The sequence below is a fragment of the Melospiza georgiana genome, chromosome 1 (assembly GCF_028018845.1).
Source record: "Melospiza georgiana isolate bMelGeo1 chromosome 1, bMelGeo1.pri, whole genome shotgun sequence".
Lineage (NCBI taxonomy): Eukaryota > Metazoa > Chordata > Aves > Passeriformes > Passerellidae > Melospiza > Melospiza georgiana.
Window position 1 is genome coordinate 95990424 of NC_080430.1, and position 19018 is coordinate 96009441.

At 42.8% G+C, this 19018-nt stretch overlaps 1 protein-coding gene across 1 annotated transcript in view; it reads left to right on the forward strand.

Moving 5' to 3' along the window:
• The window catches only part of ZNF516 (zinc finger protein 516), a 102235-nt gene that overhangs the window by 79919 nt on the left and 3298 nt on the right, over positions 1 to 19018 (forward strand). Inside the window, exons 3-5 of the mRNA XM_058040491.1 lie at positions 5462 to 6931; positions 11787 to 11891; positions 12799 to 12866. Of these exons, the coding sequence (XP_057896474.1) occupies positions 5462 to 6931; positions 11787 to 11891; positions 12799 to 12866 (1643 nt within the window). The remainder of the gene's footprint in view (positions 1 to 5461; positions 6932 to 11786; positions 11892 to 12798; positions 12867 to 19018) is intronic.

Below are 19018 nucleotides of genomic sequence, written 5' to 3' on the forward strand. Positions count from 1 at the left end.
TCATGCCCACGTCGCCACCATGTGGGATCCTCTGAGTGGCAAAACTGGATCAGGAAGCAGGGAAAATGGTGGGCAGTGTGTGGGGTATAAAACTAGCTAGAACAGGGGGTGTGGCTCAGCTAAGACAAATCCCCCTCTGAAAAACAGACACTGGGTCTCTTTGAACAGCTGAGCTAGGCTCACAGGATAAACCTGCTGCTAAGGAGTGTCATGGGCTCACTGTTGAATGCTCCAAGAGGCCCTTCTTGGAGGACTAAGTATGTCTGGAATTAATATGAAAGGAAGGCATACAGTTTTTTGGCATATCTCTGTGAAGCAGTTACAGTGTGTGGGTGCTGGCTAATGCAAGGTTTTGCTTTGCTGTGTTGAGAGAGCAAAGGGGAGGAGTAACTCATGCTTTCTGCCTCCCTATGAAAAAGATGGATTTTTATGTGTTGATAGTCCATGTTTTTGTCCATGCAAGTTTTACAGTCCAAGTGGTGTTTCGCCTCTTCCCTTGACATTTATTCCTCAAGCTGCAAATATGTAATCATTTTTTTATTTCTGTATTTCTGTTAATCATGAGTTTTTCTACGTGCAAGTATATCTGATTGTTGTTGATAGACTCCAGTGCTCAGGATGACATAATTCTGGAGCTTGAGCTCCTGGGGAGGCTGCAGACATTGGCCTGTCACCCTTCTGTCTTCCCTCAGCCATGTGGGGAAACTCTTGGTGTTTATTTTCTGGGGGGGTTACTTTCCTGTGGCAGTTCTCTGAACTCCTCCTGACTTACCTGTATTTGCAGATCTGCACAGATATTCTAGGGGCATGGACTGTTTTTGTTGAACCTTCCTTTCACAGAATAAAAATCACCTGAATTTTCTGTGGCAAAACTGCTTTTTGCCTTTTTCCCCCTGCTGGGTCCCACTGTATTGTGCTTACTGTGGACTTTTGCATAGTGCCCATTATTATTGTCTGTATATATTTATATAGATTTTTAATATATGTTTTTCATACATTTTCTATATTCAAAACCCAGTGTGACCTGCATTGCCATTGTGTCTTCTTCAGCAATAGTTTTATTTTTGTTTTTATAATGTGTGCTTTTATCTCTGAAAACTAAGCTCTGAAGAACTTAATCTAGCACACTCATATTTAACTTGCTGTCTATTGTAACATCAGTTATTTTCAACATTGCTTCTTCCCGGATTTTGCCTTCCTGCTGCATGGATTTTTTTGGATCATTTCCCTTCACTTGTCTTAGCCTGCTTTTCTTCCCCAGAATGAATCCCATTTGATTATTTTCAGACTGCATTTCTATTCTCTCTGAGTCCCTGTGCATTATTTCCTTGTCCCCATTATTTTTGCAGCTCCTCCAAATGTGATATTTCCTGGATATTTAGGTTAGCATGCTGTCTAGAATCTCTTCTGGAACATTAAAGAAAATACCAAGTGAAATAGGACCTAATACAGGTCTTTGCAATATTGCACCTTCTTCCTATGTTATCCCTTTGCTTTTATCATGATTTATTTGCAGTCAGTTTTCAAATCAAGCCATAGTATTAATCTCAAAGTGCAAATCACTATCAAATGTTTACTGAAAATCAAACACACCACATCTGTTCCTTTTCCTCAGACTCCTAGTGCTGTAACACTAGCCAGAAAAGGGGCCAATTTCTAGCCAGTTCTGCTCTTCTGAATAGAAATCACGATTTCATTGTCCTCAGCCTTGTAGCCTGGTTTACTTTATAGGAAGCCTCATGAATTAAAACAGCTGTGCAGCCCATTCTGAAGTTCTGTTTTGTGGAGAAACAGTGCTGGGAAGAAAACAAGTGGAGTTTATGCATGTGAGGGGGAGAAGAGAGAAGAGGGATATATGTGTGTGGGGAGAAGGGGAGTTGCTTTTATCTCTGTGTGTGAGTAAATGGCTGAGGGCATTAGGTGTATTTCTGAGGAACTGCTCAAATCCCCGAATATTCTTGTGTTTCTAGACTATGGGTTTTGTGTAGGTAAGTGTTTTGCACTCTCCTGCTTTGCTTTCCATGTGGCCTGTGATGCTGTTGGTACTTGAAGCTGCAGTAAAACTGGTGCTGGCATCAGCAGCCACCTCCTAGCAAGTCACCTTGGAAAATTCCTATGCTTTAGCTGTTGCCCAGGTACCTGTGATACAGAAAGACTGGAACACTTCTCCTGTCGTAAAAGGACCTTTCTCACTCTAAAGTACAACAGATAAAAACAGCTGTTTGGGGTAAGAAACAAAGGAATTGGGACAAAATGTAAGGAGATGATGGAAATTGTAGGATGAAAGCGAGAGCATGCTTAGCCAAGAACTCTTTCAATGGGGAGTGTGAGTTATAGTCCCTGGAGACCAAGCAGAAGGCATCTCATTCATGGCTTTTTGCTTTGACCTGGCCATAATAAAATTTCAAAAGTTTCTGGTGACAGTAATGCCTGCACTGAACAATATTTTATACCAGTGATTTAAAAGGATTATTAGTACCCCTTTTCAGTGGGGCAAGTAGCTGGGAGCAGGCAGAAATAAATTTAATCCATTTTTCTAAAAAGACTTATGCTTACCATCTTTCCATGCTCTTGCCTGCATCCCCTCTTCCACCTGGCTCTTGTTACCTGCTCACTGCCCAGCCTGGACCCCCTGCCATGATGGGAAGGATGGACGAGGCAGCCTGGGTGTTGAGATGTGTAGTGTTGGATCCCTAGTGGAGGGCAGGATGGGACTAGGGAAGAGCATAGGCTGTGTTTGTACTGAGAAGGAAGCCTGGGTTAGCCTGCGGGTGAAATTTTTTTTCTGTCCAAATCTTGGGAAGTAGGGTATGGACGTGGGGTTTTTGTTTGTTTGGGGTTTTGTTTGTTCGTTCATTTGTTGTTGTTGGTTTGTTTGTCTTTTTTTTCTTTTTTTAAGTACAGCTTGGAAAAAAAGCAGTTAGCACAAATACTGCTATTGAGCCTCCTGATCTAAGCTGTAAAATTGTTCCTGGTATTTTCATTACTGCGTTCATTACTGTTCTTGTGAGACATCAGAGGAATTGAGTCTAGCAAGACACTAGGAGGAGATGTTAGAAGCTTATGGTTGTGTTTTGTAATAGCTTACAAATTTTCATCTAATGCACTGACAGCATTGGGGCAACTGCAGACCTATACACCTCAGAAATGTCTTCATCGTTTTCCTGCTCTGTGTTACATTTTCCACCTGAAAAGATCTTTTTTCATAGATGGCTGCACTAGGAAATAGGGCAAAAAGGTCTGCATCCACCTCAAAATTTGCAGTCCCAGGCTTTATGGGAGCACATGGGACTGTGGGCTGTCTCTCTGCTTTCTCCTCCTCCTCCCCTCCCCAGGTACAGACCCAAACTGAGTAGTCCAGACCTAAAGACCAAGCCCAGATCTGAGATGTGCCACCTTCCACGGTCTGACTTGTCCTCCTTGCTGAAAGAGCTTGGTACATAGATTTTGACCAAGCAAGAAAGTATGCAGCAATGTCTGTGGTACCCAGAGCAACCTGGGAGTTGCAGATACCATACTGCTGATGCCCAGCTTCATCACAGCTGCAGAGGTGGACCAAGAGCCTCCCATTTGTGTAATCCCTGGAATGGGGCTGGCAGTGGTCTTCCACCTCCCTCCTCTGCCCAGTACACCCAGCAGGTTGGTTCTCCACTGAGTACTGCTGCAACCAAAGGATTTGTTTTTGCTTTGCTTTATTATTTACTACAATGATCAAAGCAGCCACTCCCTGTGATCATAAAGAGAAGCCTTAAAATCTTATTTAAGAGCACAAGTATTTTGAGCTTTGACAGATATACTTGGAAAACAACACAGATGTGCAGTATCAGATTTCACTGCTGCATGCAGTGTCTTTGTTTCAAACTGTAAATTTGGCTAGTGGTGCTGAGCATGTGCTTTTCCAAAACCTTGTTGCCTGCAACACGGGAAAAACAAATTTCTGGGTTGGGGGGATTTTTTCCCCCTGCCTATACTCCCTTGGAGAGTTTGGAAGGAAAATGATCTTAGCAGAGTGAGCATTCAGCCCTGTGAGGCTGCAAACCTATGGGTTATTTTTAACCTAATTACCTCGAATTAAACAAAAGCTTAAGAATGTTTTTGCTTGAATTGAAGGTGAGGATAAGTAGACTCCATGTGCAGAGCAGCTCCAGCCAACAGCGTGGCTCTTCCATTGCAGAATATTGCCCGTGGCAGTGCCCTGCTCTAACAAACAGCGCTCGCTTCTCTGAAGGGCTGGCTTTCCTGAGCTGATGTGAGAGGATCTGCAGCTCTAGAGCAGTTCACTCCTTTCCCCTTCTCACCCCTCCTATGGATGTGTGATCACTTTGGACTGGTGACGTTTTAGATGGAGCACGGTCTCCTTATACTTGCCTGGCAGTGGCTCATTAACTGCGTGTTAATTGAAACTGAAAGTTTGTCAGATGATTCAATTCAGTTACATGCTAAATGGATTCAGTGCAGTAAGCATTACTGCTGTGGTGAAAATCTCTGTGGAATTGATCTGTGAACTGATTTAAAGGGATTCATTGGCTTCATCAGTGGCTCTCAGAGGTCAGCATTGGGAGAGCAGGCAGCTGTAGCCACACTCCCAGCAAAACAACTCCTACTTTTTTACCCTAAACAGTTTTAATTACTGGCCAGTATGCTCCCTTTCCAGGACATATAAATTTACTCTGGTGGATAAATTTACTCTGGAGAAGTGAAAAAGAAAATGAGGAGAATTAAAAGTGCGGTTTGAATTCTGTAATCTAAATGGCTGAAATGTTGGGTTCTTATCTTCCTGTGGATTGAGCCGTCATAAAGTTTTCCTAAAGTTTGACTCAAACATAAATGTATGTTGTAGAGAAAAAAAATATTAAAGAAACCAGAAGAAAAATACCTGCTTTAAACTAAAGGACAGAAAATTCAAAGTTTACGTCCTCTACAACTCATCTTTTATACTTGGCCACTGCAAAAGTCTCCCTTAAGTGGGCAGTTTATTCTGTATGCTGTACCTGCTTATATGGTTGGTTTCCATGTGGAGCCAATTTTTATTGCTGAGTTATAAACCCTTTGAAAATAGGGGCTTGTAATGGAAGCGCTGACAGACCTTTAACTAGGTCAGTTTTATCTGGCTCCATTATCTTTGCTTTTGTTAAAGCATTAAATGGTTGCAGATTTGTTTATTTTTCTCGCAGTCCCAGAATTTTAACGTGGTTTTGTTATTGAATTGTTTTTTCTTCAAAATGTCATGAACACCCAGTACTAGAGAGCTTATCCAGACTACACAGTAATCTTTAAAAGTAAATTGAACTGTTGTGTCTTATTTCAAGATTTTCTTGTTCATACGGTACATTTGGTCTGTAGCACATCATTACCATAGTAATGCCAAAGTTTGTCCTCTTCTAATCTTGAGTTCTTCTTTGTCTTTTGGGCTCCTTTCTGCGTAAAATGACAATGATGTTTTTTTGTTTCTCCCATTCAGCTGGAAAGCCATACCACTGCAACTTCCCCGAAGAGGAAACCCCAATGATAACATCTCAGTTGGATGAACTCCCAAAACTGGGAGGCCACAACGCCAGAGAGAATGAAGCCAGGGAATCTAAACCAGAGATTCCTGCTCTGGTCTCAGCACTGGAGAGTGTCATCAAGGAACCCTTTTCAAAATACCATGGTTCTACAGACATAAAGATGCCAGTATTTCATCATGGCCAAGGGCTTCCTTGCTCCAGTCACATTGCTGGCTTTGCTTCTGGCATGGGCCAGACATCTTTAGACATGGTCATGGACTTGAAAACATCACTTGAAGTGCAGGCTAGTCGTGCTAGAGAAAATTTGCTAGACTTGCACAGGGAGCATCCTCTGATAGAAAAAGGTGCTGAAGCTCTAGAGGTAGCTCCACTTGATTTGAGTGAAAAATCAACAAGGGATAGTTCATGCAATAAATATCTCAATACATCCTTGCAGGCTGCTTTAATTGTCTACCCGTGTCCTTTCTGCAGTCACAAGACCTACTACCCTGAAGTCCTGTGGATGCACAAAAGAATTTTGCACAAAATCAGCTGTAACTCGATGGTACCCCCGTGGGTTCAACAAAATGGATTCAAGGGTATTAAAACCAACCTGGTCTTTCTGGCGAGGAGTGGGCGCACTGGCCCCCCTCCTGTTCTCGGTGGGAAGGAATGCCAGCCTTTGCCCATTGCCAGATTTACACGTACTCAAGTGCCAAGTGCGTTGCCGGGTTCCAAAGCCAGCTCCCTTTCTGTCGGGATGGCTGCAAAGTCTGGGAGTACGCATCCATCAAAGGACAGTCACGCGCTCGGCCACTGTGCCTCACGTGTGTCAGGCCTGGATGGGTACAGACAGCCCAAGGTAAACCATTCCCAGGAGCAGTACAGCATAGCAGCACAACAAAAAAGCAAATACGAAGCAAATTCCAAACTCACACAAATGGGAAGCTACGGCAGAAGCGTAACACCTGCTCAAACAGTCATATCCAGGCCTGGCACGCAGCCCACCAACAGTAAGCAGGTGGAGAAGTATGTGGTTCCCCAAGGAAGTACTGGTTTTGCCTCTCCAGGTAAGCACTGTGCATCCGACTCCGTGAAGGCCAAATACACCCCCCCGCTGCAGTACCACGCCCTGTGTAAGAGTGAGCAGTACCCTAAACACGAAGAGCCGTCCGTGCCTCAGAGGGAGCCTCACGTCAAGGCCGGGAATGAGATGAGGACATTGGCAAACTGCACAGCAGTTGCACGAGCCAGTCCCGTGCTGCAGCCTCAGCCTGGTGCCGTGGGAGTTCCTCCGGCTTTACACTCCAGCAAACAGGATCTGGGATCAGATGGGCATGAGAAACATTTGGACATTTTAAATATCTTTAAAACATACATTCCAAAGGACCTTGCTTCACTGTACCAAACCTGTGGTGCCAACAGCCCTGTCCTAGATCACACAGGTAAGATTTTAACAAGCCCTTGCATTGCTGGGGACATAGCTTGTTTGTTCCTTCTTTGTTCAGAACCATGACATGCTGTTTCCCATTTTTTTCCCCCTCTGCCTTTAACAGTTAGGATTACAAGTTCACTGTTTTTATCATTGCTGGATAGGCTTGAATAGGTTTGTTTACTGCTCTCTTAACATTGCAGCATCCCCCCTTGTGCTCTGTGTGACATTTCTGTTGCAGGTTAAATGTATCTGGTTCCACCTGGAGTACTGCTGTTCCTTTGTCCTCTTGCTTCAAGCAGGCTAGAGTTACACAGATGTGCTGTCACAGGAAGATCCCCCTGATATGCTGGTGCTGGCACACATCATCATCTTTTTGCTTCAGGCAAAATAAACATCCTCTGGGGCTTATCTGTGATGTTATTTTGGAGGTTTTGTTCAATTTTGTCTGCAAACATGTCTTCCAACAACACAGAGGGATAATCGCTTGTCAGTGTCCTTTGTCTTTCTTGACAAAAGTCTTGAGATCTTCCTTGTCCATATCAAAGGCTACTAAGTATTTTTCAAATTAGTATTTTGATTTTTTTTTTATAATTATAATTAAAAAGAGGTAGAGCTGAACACGTGCATGGTAATTCACATAAGCCGAAAAATCAGTTGTGCAAATAGCCAGTTTAAAAGTTTGGGGACTAAAAAAGTTCAATGGCCGTATAAATAAAAATACACCTATGTATTTGCATTTGAAACCATACTCTTCTGATGGTCTACCAGAATTAGTTTGTCTCAGTAGAAACTGAAAATCACACTGATTGTTTACACATGAAATGTATGTGTGTCTGTAGGGGAGGAGAATTGGAGTCATAGTCTCACCTCTTACCACTTGTGAACTGTGCTACTTTTTATACCCTTCTCCTCTTTGTAGAAGTCATGCAAATGAACTTGTCATGAAAATACCACACATTCTGGGGCAGTGTTCTGGTGTCCTTCCTTGACATAATACACTCTGTTTTGTCAGAAGCATGTGTGAAATGGATCTTTTGCAAGTGGTACAAAATCCAGGACCCTTGGAAGGTGGTAGTATTAAGGACAGCTGTGGTTTGGTGCCCAGAAGAGGTGTGCAAGTTGAGGCAAGGAAGGAGCCCAGACTGTTAAGTCAGGTTTTGGTGTAAGAGCCTTTTGGAGGAGACAGGAGGGCAGAATCTCCCTGACATAGGCCATGAGTGAGTGGCGCCTTTCAGCCACCCCCACTGTCAGTTCTGCTCAGTCAATCCAAAGGTGATGCTGTGAGGGATCCTGCTATTTATTGAGCAGATCATTTCACAGGAACTTAGGGCCTGTATGATGATTGCAGCCAACACAAGGCTCCTGAGTTTTGTTAAGGAAGCAGAGGAAGACATGCTTAATGTCTGAAACTACAGTTTCAGTGTTCCTTAGGGTTTTTTTGGTCCAGTCAGCTTTGCTTTCACCATCCCAGTGGATTGTTGTCTAAAGTTTCTCCCTGCCCACTTCCTGCTCCAAGTACCAGTTAATTGTACCACCCCCAACTTGGGGCACCTTCGCGTGGGTGCCCTCCTTGATGTTATTTAACAGTACATTGTGTCAGCCTGCTCAGAGAAATCTTACTGATCCAGTGAGCTCCCAGCCACGTTAGGAGGGATAAGAGAAAAACAGTAAAAGCTAGGAAATGGAAGATGACTAAGTGAAGGCAAGGACCAGAAAATTCATGATGACTTTCGGAACAAAGTAAAATAGGGGCAGGGTTTTTAAAGAGGTCTCTGTTTACCTGCCTTTTAAAAGAGGGATTTTATTGCCAAAATGTTTTTGCTGGGCAGTGATTTCTAGAGATGCTGTAACTGGAAGTTATTTAGTGCCCATCTCTGCTTTGAAACCTCTTCTTTCATTCCAAGTGTTTTACAGCAATCAAGTTTTCAGAATTTGAAACCCCCCTTTTTTTTAATGTAGCTTGTCTTGGTTTTATATACAACTTCCAGGTTGCTGATGTTTCTCCAAACCAATTGGCATGACGGCTGTTTTTCATAGCACTCAAATAAAAAGCTGCTTCGGGCAAAAGGAACGAGATCCTACCAACTGCAAACAGAGGAGGGTAATTGAACTTCATCTGAAATAACATATGGCTCTAGATAGGCTGAGTCCTCTGAGTCAGTATGCATCATCCCATTTAGCTTTAATACTGTAATGTGAATATGGCAATTATGACATAAAGGACATCCGAAAATCTGGATTATGTATACTGTTTGTCATGTTCTTTTCCCCTCAGTTGAATATTCCCAATGGACTTTCCTTGGGGTTTTTGGTATGTGATGTCATCTTGGATCACAGTAGATTATTTTAGTGTGTGGTAGTGGAGTATTCAACTTCCTTTTGAGTGGCTGCATTTGTTTTTGGGATCCTTTCTTTGATGTTTGTGTTTGTTCCAGTGTGTCCTTGGAAGAGAGTTGTTGTGTGTACTGCTGTGATACAGCTGCAAACATGAAGCTTGCTGTGCTGGGCTAGGTTTGTTTCACTCTTCCCAGTCTTACGAAATGCCTGTGGAGAGAATCTTACTGTTACATTTAATAGAGGTTATTTATTTTATTCGTGCCATTAATATATTAGGAAAGGATGGGGTGTGGCAGCAGATGCACTCTTTCTTCGGGGCTCCTTTGAGACCAGCTTTGAGCATGGGTTTCACAGGAGCTCCCATTCACACAGTGGTGTTCCTTTACATGAATTATCGAACACCTGCAGTCATCCACCCCCTTTTGTTCACCTAGAGGAAAACCTGAGTGATGACTCACCCCCATGGCTCAAACCTCTGAACTATCTAAAGCCTTCTGGTGCTACCTGGGAAATGCAACAACAGCAAATACACCTGGAAGCAGTCCATTTTATCCACCTGCTTATTGAATAACTCCCATAAAGTGAGTGCTAGGGAGGGGCTAGGTGGAAGTCTTAACCCACTCATCCTTGGTGTTTGTACATTGGTTTACAAACAGCATGCTCCGCCTTCCCTCATGGGTGAGAGAGGTGCTTCCATGAAGGCTGGTGGGTCAGATTGGTGATGGCTGCTGAGAAAACTGTATTCCCCTTCAACAGAAGGAAATGTGGGTTACAGAGGGATTAAATGTCTTTCCAGAGGTGTCAGAACCATGACCTGAGGAACCCAGCTCTCCTGGGCCTCACAAAGCTGCCCTGCCAGTCCCTGCCTATCCACAGTCAGCGTGGCACTCCTGCAAAGGCCACAGCTGGTTCCTCCACACACTTCCCTCAGCTTTGCTTTCCAGCTTGCAGCTACAGTTCTGGGCAGTGAGGGGAGAAATGCTCCTAACAGCTCAGAAATCCACCTCTAATCCTGCCTTCCTTACAAGGCAAACCCATCCTGTTACAGTTCAGTAAGGTTCTCATTCATGTTTAGAACACTTACATGATTTTTTAAATTTTTTTGATAGGTTGTTTTTTCCATAGGGTTTTGTTTGTTTGTTTGTTTGGGGTTTTTTTTGTGTGTGTGTACCAGATCTGGATTTTTCCCTAAATCATGATCTTGTATTTGACAGTCAGAAACTTAAGTTTGTGGGTATTCAGGTGTATTATGCAGACTGTGCTGCCATCTGCAGGAGGTGCTATTATAAAAGAAGAAAACAATCTGTGAGTGTGGTGTTTGGAGGTTTTTTTGCAGCAAGAGATTTCTTTGCAGTATATGGTCTGGTGAAAACCATCCCAGGATGCTTGGTGTCATACCAGCAGAGTAAATGGCAGCTGTCTTCTTCTCCATTCAATTTCAGGTGCAGCATCCATATTTTGGATTAATCTTGTGGCATCCTGCAGTTGATTTTTCAGTTGTGTGGAGGTTTTTTGTTGCCACTTTTTTGGTCTCAATTTTATTCTTTTTAAATTCTGTGACTGGGAGGAGGGGGGGGGATATGAAAGAAAAGCTGAAACTTCGCTTCTGTTGACATCCCTCTCAAATTTCTTTAAAAGCCAGAGTATTCCAGTGGCAAATGGAAACATCAACTCTTTTCTTCCAAAGAGGGTGTTTTACCAAAATAGAAAAGATGATGTTCAAACATTTTTTTAAAATAATAAAAAAGCCCAATAAAAGTCAAATGTGTCTTTTTTGATCAGCAGCAAAAAGACAAAGACCAGCCCTTTAAGTCAGATGCTGTAAACTGACCTTTGGAGAAAAAGGAGAGGTTTGAGCGGTTTTCCACAAATGCTAATGGCCTAGAAAACATGTTTACCCAGGGCTGGGGGAAGGCTGCTGTGCTGCTACCAGCTCAAAATGTCCGGAATGACACTTTCATTCACAGATGTCTTTCGTCTGTGCCTCAGAGGTCCGGGGTCAGAGCAGCACCGGCAGGCAGGTAGGCAGGGGCGAAAGGTTTGATCAGTCTGCGATGGCTGCACTCGCTCTGCATTTGTCTCTGAGGTATTGCTGCCTGGGGGGGACAGTCGGGCTCTGGTCCTACTCACTTCCTATTATCCATGTGACTTGTCTCCGCCACGCTGGAGTCACTTTGATTTGCCTGATGTACTGCTTGACAAAGCTGGGTGATGGCTGAGAAGTGGATCCAGCTGCTCTGAAAAGCGCACACCTGACATGCCAGTCCTGGTGCGGGCACATCACGGGGAGCATTTTTTAATTCAATGTAATTTATGCATTCTTGCAGTCCTGTGTGTGCCTGGCCTGTCAGCCAGTGCCTAGATGAAGGCTGACAGTTGTCATCCAGGGCCTGAAGGTAGCCTCACATAATGACACATTAGACATACTAATGATGTTTTCTTCTGGCATAATGTTTTCTTCTCAACTTTCCTCTCTCCTCTCCCCCCCCCTCCCTCCCCTCCCTTTCCTCCCTCTCTCCTGACTACAGGGATGCTCAGGACACAAACACGCCAAGGAGACTGTGTCTGCAGAGAATGTGGAAAATGCTTTACCCAACCCAGCCACCTCAGGACTCATCAGAGGTCCCACACAGGTATCTTTTCACACTCACTATTGCTTTTTCCATTTCTCACTTGCCTGCTTTCAGATTCAGCTAACAAAATGCCAAGAATTACATTTCACGTACCATGTTAGCCTAAGTAATTCCAGTACCTAAATCTAATAGACATGTTTTTTATTTTTATGACTATTGCTCTTGTTCTCCAAATATTGCTTACCTGATCCTTGCCCGAACTCCATAAAATTGCAATGCATTTAAGATAAGTCTGTTTGCAAATGTTTTATTTTAATTAGAGAGTAGGGTACTCAGAAATGAATATGCTAATGAATTCTGTTGCCACCAGCACAAATTGAAATCAAAGTACCCCTTTCAGCACAACATAAGGCTTTGTTTTGCCTCCCGTTGCTGTTGACGGGAACATTTTTGTGGGAAACGAGATTTTCCCTCAGACTGGTTAGCCCTAAAATGGGAAATCCCTGCCAGCCTTTTTTAACCTGCCACGGTCTGTGGTTGAGGCTGGAGGACGCTGAAGCTACCATTGTCCTGAGCCCTCCTGAGCATTGCATGAGACAGTGAGAGTAGCAGGTTTCCTCCTCAAAAGTGTGAATGATGCATACATAAGCCAGTCTGATGCAAAATGACAGAAGCCAAATGGTAAGTAATGCAAGAAGAGGGTCCCTTTACACATACACTGATAATTAATGTTGTCAGTGATTGCTTTCTTCAGCGCTGAAGTCTGAATTAAAAAGGGCAGTGGCCCTAGGCTGCCATTAGCACACTCTCTTACAGTAAGTGTTACGGTAAATTGGTATTTTCCGGCCACAGGCTAGGAGCTGGTGTCTTTTTTTGAACGTGGTTAATTTGTAATGGTCTCAAATAATGTACACACACTAACGAAGCTTGAATGTTCATCTGTTAACAAGCCCCCTTGTTCCCACAGTGGTGTTTGAGTCTAATGGACTCCGAGGTACTGAAGTTCACACCACCTCTGCAGATGCCCCAAAACAAGTATGTTTTACAATTAATTGGGTGTTTGGTTTTTAATGTGGTAGCTGGGAAAATATTGCACAGTGATACTCATCACTAAGGCACTGACTGTTTTATAACGTGTATAAATAATAATGGTATTGCTTAATTTTTAGCTCTTAAATTTTTAAAGCATTTTATCAGAATCTGATATATAGAGAGTCAGTTAATTTTAAAGCAGGTAGTTAGTGTTTAAATAAACATGTTACTGGCTTACTTGGGGACTGGGTGGGATGGGTAACTCTGTAATGTGCATTGACGTGTAATAGTGAGATAGCACATAAAGAATTCCTGGAAATTTGCTTTTACAATTAACACGTTTTCTGCTGCAATGAGACAATTAATGTTTAGTCTCTATTTTTCTGAAGAGTATTTGCACCCTGATACCCAGTATATGACTTGAAAAGCTCTCACCCATCAGTTTCCGTAGACTCTGTTAGTGTGCTTTCCTGTTTCTAGTAGTATACAGTTTCCTGTTTAACAAACACTTCTCAGAGCTCTGAATTATACCTGACAAAGCTGTTATATAGAAAACCATTAAACTGAAAAATCATTAAACTGAAACACAACATTTTTTTGTGTATCTTACGTCGTTGTAGAATAGTGTCATAACCTGGACCTTCCCATTCAGTTTCCAGCTTGGCAGGTTTGTTTCAGAGCACACCTTCTCATGGGCACTGCCCTTCCATTGTGAAACTACTTCCAGCATAACTCACTTTTCCTTTCATCCTCATTCTTAGTTGAATTTTCACTATAGTAGCCCCTGTCCTCCTGTCTGCTACTAAACTGTTGCAGATGTTTTTAGCCATGCTTAGAAAGTGCATCTCCATGCTACTCCCAACCTGATGAAGTTCAGGAATTGGTTTCTCCTTGCTCAGTAAGCATTCTCACTGGGCACCACTGCACTGCCTAGTTCATGTGCTGCACCCTTCATGAAGACTCTTGGCACCTCCTCTGTGCCCTTGCATCTTTCTGGCCCAAAGGCTGCATGGGGAACACAGCCTCTGTCACAGCAGTGTCTGGATTGACACCAAGCTACAGGAGTGGCCAATAATTCTCATAAAGTTTCCAAGATGGCATAGCACTTCAGTTGTTGTTATGGGCAATATTTGCTATGCTTTTGTGGGACAGTAGCTGCAAAGTTACATTGCAGTGTCCACCTTATGATGCTTATTGGATAAAACTGTGCAGGGACACATCTCTGAGTAACAGGGACACAGACACAGTCAATGTAACAGAGTGAAACACTGCAACTCTGCCACCTCACTCAGATAGTCTTTGGTTCTCATCAGTTTAGTAACAGATTTAGTAAACCTAAGCATCTTGCAAGATGCTCTTTCATCTTTTCATGCTCATGGTTTTCTCTCCGCATGTGTAGTTGAGATCACATTCTGAAGGCTTTCTTCTAGAGGACAATATAAGGTCAAATTTGGAACTACATTTCCAAAATATTCTGGAATGGCCATATATATCCAAATAGAAATGTGTCAGCTCAGACCACATCTGGGCTCTCTTTGTAATTTGGGTTATATTGCCACACAATCAATTGACTCGTAATCTTGCCTTTGTAAACTATTGTCATGCCAGAATTTATTGACTAGCTTCTTCCATGGCAAAGGTAGCTTGCTCTCTCTATCTGCCAGTCTGCCTTCGTAGCATTTGATGAAATCACATCATCTCTCAGTACGGCAGAGCACTGATTAGGGGTTGCCTTCTTCAGTGGCTTCATCTCGTGCCAGTTGGTATTTCTTCCACAGAAGATGCGGTGTGATCAATCCTGCAGGAGATCGTTCCCTTTCTTTTGTGGTGTTTGCTCCTCGGTACCAACCTTTGTCTCAGTTTGTCAGTGTCTGTGTCGGGGGATTGTTCAGTTGTCTGCTGTTTCGCTGGCTCTCGTGGCAGGCAGGCATTGTGCTGCCCCAGCAGCCTCCACCTGCACAGTCCCTGGGCGTTACGGAGGGAATGCTCTCATTTCCACAGGCAGCTGTGGGGGCCTTTAGAAGCACAGAAATGAGCTCTCAGTGAGAACAGCGCCTGCAGCGTTCCCTTAACATTACCATTTCCCACTTTAGACGTTGTCACTCCATGTCTTCATTTCATTTCTTAATTGGGGACAGATCTATTCATGAGAGTTTAGGGTGTAAAGTCAGTTCAAGTTACAAAAGTGCCATGCACATGCTCCGAGCAAGAAACAATAGTTACCTATATGGTAGTTTGAGAAGGGAAGAGGGGGTTTTTTGATGTCAAGTGGAAATGATTCACTTTACATAATGTTTCCACCTCACAGGTAAAATAGCTTCCCCTGAGTAGTCTGCTAAAAAGTAAAAATATTAACATTAGCATTTCACGGTTCCGCCATTCCCTTCTCTAGGCAGCCAGATCATCTCTAAAGGTTTCCTTCAGGAAACAATGTTAGGGAGGGCTTTTAAAATCCCCCAGCATGGTAGCTTACAGCACTGCCACGTTGAATAGTAGTTTTATCACAGAATAATTCTAATTCTGTGTGTTAAAAATAGCTTCTACTGCCAGGCTTTTTCAAAAATGAACCAGCTAAATCTATATTTAGGTGTCTAAATAAGAACCCTGTTTTAGGGTAGTGAACCACCAACAGGAGGTGCAGGTGTTCAGCATCTGTGAAAAGGAGGTTACCTATAGGAGTGTGTAAAAAAAGATCAAACAACACACAAGTTTTGCTACTATTAGCACTGGGCTGTGTTTCATGCTTTGTTGCCAGCACCAATGAAATATAAATGAAATGTAGGAAATAAGATGTTCATTCATAACATTATTTATTGTGGTTTCTTATTTCTACCTGAATGCTTTAAACAAAAAACCCAACCAAATGACATTTTTACATAAAATTAATTTCCCATGAACTTTGGAATATTTCCTACTCTTCTTTTTCTAAAGGACAAAAAATGCTCATTACATACCCCAAGTCAATACAATCTGTGCTAAGTCACAGATTCTCTTGAAAAGCTGCCATATTAAACATATTGAATATTCTGAATATTTTTACAAATGCTTAATATCTCAGTATATACATAATTAAACTTGCTTATCCACAATGAATATGTATCTTAATTTGGAATACTCTTAAGCAACATTCAGAGACATGATTTAGCAGGCATGGATTCAGGGAGTACACTCCAATTGCACGTACATGGCAAGACAAAAGCTGGCTCCCCTTCAGAAGGGGCCCTGCAACCACGTGTGTGTGTGTGTGTGTGTCTCAGAGCAAGGCTCTCCTAAAGCGTGGGGTCATTTCAGAGGCACTGCCTGATGCTGCAGCCAGCAGCCCAATTCCCAGAGGTACAGGAGTCAGTCTGCAGCCTGCTTTTTCACTGTGGTGACAGCAGTGTGGCAGTTTCTAACGCGTACACCGTGAGTTTTGACTCCTTCTGCTGTTTTAAAGCCCTATAAAAACCTGGCCCGCTTTAGGAATGCAGTTTATGCTCCATGAGTGTCAATCAATACTCTCTAAAAATTTTAAGGGACCAGAAATCGGGTTTTCTAAAGGCCTGATTTCCTGGTTAGCAGTTAGGGAGAGCTCTCTCTAATTGAGTGTATATGTACGTGAACCATATTTGCAGTACTGGAGGCAGAGATACCAAGTTCTCCCTCTTCTGTGTGAGTGAAACAAGGAAAATCCCCAAAACTCCAGCCTTTGTCCTCTCCAGAAAAACAGTTTTTATTTACAGAAAATCAATTAGAAGCTGCAGCTCAGGGGAAAAAACCCAAACTATTCATATCCTGAATTCTCTGGGTGAAGCTTTCCCCATGCCAGAAAACAGATCAGCCTTTTTTGTGAAACAGCTCTGGACACCCCAGTTTTTGGGCCTCATTCACTGAAAAGACAGGTGTGCAGTAGGTCCTGTACCTACTCTGTGACCCTTCATTAAGGGGTCCATAAACCTTTATTTTCTCCACTATAAGTATTTAAAAATATTTCTTGCAGCGTTCAGTACTTGAAATCACGTAATTAGGAGTAGCCTGAGGGGGATAGAAAGATTGGAAAGAGCCATCAAGAAAACACTATATACATGTCTGTATGTGTGTTGTAAAGGAGCTTGGGGGAAAAGCTGGGGACATCTGTTACCTGTAATGTTTTTATAGTCCAGCAACACTATGGCTCTGCTTGTCCTAAAGCAACTTTACAGAGAAAGGGAGGAGGCAAAAAACCATAACCCAGATTAAAAAGTTATTTAAACTATTGGTTTCTGAGTTTGGCTGATTTGGGTTTTCTTGCACTCACAATTCTCGTACTGTCTGTTAGAAGTCCTATTTATGACATTTGTTCATATGAAATGTCTTGCTCCAGTTCCTTGCAGAGTTTCTTCCAAAGATCATGATTAATAGTTCAGTCCTCATTATTGCAAATGTTATTTTTAAATAGTTATTCTGAGAACAAGAATTCCATTAATCAAAATAATAGATAATGAACAAATAAATGGCAACCTAATTTGTCTCGTTCATACATATGGAGATTATAATGCAAACAATCAAGGAACCATGGAGGCTGCTGTACTGGCATCTGAGTAATATGCATGTGCTGTACGTCTGTTACTTTATGAGCTTTAGAGACAGGATTTGGAGCTCTGGTTCTTGTCCCAACAATTGTCCCTTGCTAGTAAACTGCAGTGCTATCTGTGCTCCTTGCAGTTTACTCCAATGTCATGCAGTGATCTGTCTCCAGCATATTAACATGCACACAAACTGGGTTTTTCCTGTTGACTGTGGAAAAGCCCTGGAAGTTGCTATGAGAGCAGCTTTTGGCATGGAAGCTGTAGGTTTCACATAAAGATCTGCTGCTTTTCACTGAAAGTGAAGAAAACCTAGTTTTTAGAAGGGAAAAAAAAGTTATTTCAGGAAGAAGTCAATCCAGCTCTGTATCAGCTGGTTCAAAATGTGTCCATGCCTTGGGGTGGTGTGAGTACAGGCGGGTGAGCCCCTGGGTGGGTTTTAGCACACATGAAGCTCAGGTTCTGTTCACCAGTGAAACTGGGAGCACAGCTGTGCCTGAGAGGGGCCCAGCCACACAGCATCTCCAGCCCCTCTGCGCTGTCCTTGCACGTGTGGGGCGGATGGATTGTCCTTCCCCTGGATCCCTTGTGCTGTGTGGTCCCTGACATGCAGGGCACACCTTCATCACCTCGCAGGCTGTCCATCCCAGAAGAGGGCCTCCAATTTCACCTCTTTTCCAGCTTCTGCCCAGGGAGAGTGGGGCAAGGAGCCTGCCATCCCTCCCTTCCCCTTCCCTCCCTGCTCCCCAGCCCTGCGAAGCTCTGCCGTGCTCCCCCGTGTACGTGGAGCCGGTTCGATGCGAGGCGTTCCAGTGATGAATGCCTCCTCCTGGAATTGTGGCTGTGTCTCTCAGGCATGATGCAGCCGCGCAAAAATGTAAAGCATCTTTCTTAGTTTACTGCGGGAAATTCAGCATCCAACTAAGGAAGTTTTATCACATCTCTCATTCAGTTACTGTTTCCTACATTTCAAATATACTGCAGTCTGTACAGCAGCTTTTTTTTTCTTTAATTTTGTTGCAAATCTTTCCGACTTAAAACCAAACTTTGACTGGTAAATGTCATGAATCTCGGGCCAGGTTTAATTAGGAATTTTCTAAATCTATTAACAAAAGAGATGCACTTAATACATTATGTCAACCAGAGCTGGGCTTTCTTTAGCTATTTCGAGGGCTGCCATAGGCACAGCTTGAAACTTGCTTGGATTTTACATGGGTGCTGTATTTTATGTTGCATTAATTTAAAATGGTCTGTTTCACTTCATCAAGACTTTAGCTTAAGGATAATGCATTTATGTAAGATTAATCTTGCCATGTTGTTTTAGGATCAGGATTGTAAACTGCATTGTTCCGATAGTGATGTTCTAAATGTCATTTTAAAGCTTTTCTTGGGAGCTGCAGGCTCCCACTTATTCATGATGTTATCTTTAATTTCACTTGATTTTAGAATATCCCTGCTATTTTTTTTCAAAGTGGTAATTATTCATGAAAATTGTCTAAGAAAATAAAAGGAAGATGACAAGGGGGGAAAAAAGCCGCCTTACCATTTGACAGACCTGCACAAGAATTCAGTTTTTCTTCATTCAGCTGCCTCTGTGACCTCAAACTTCAG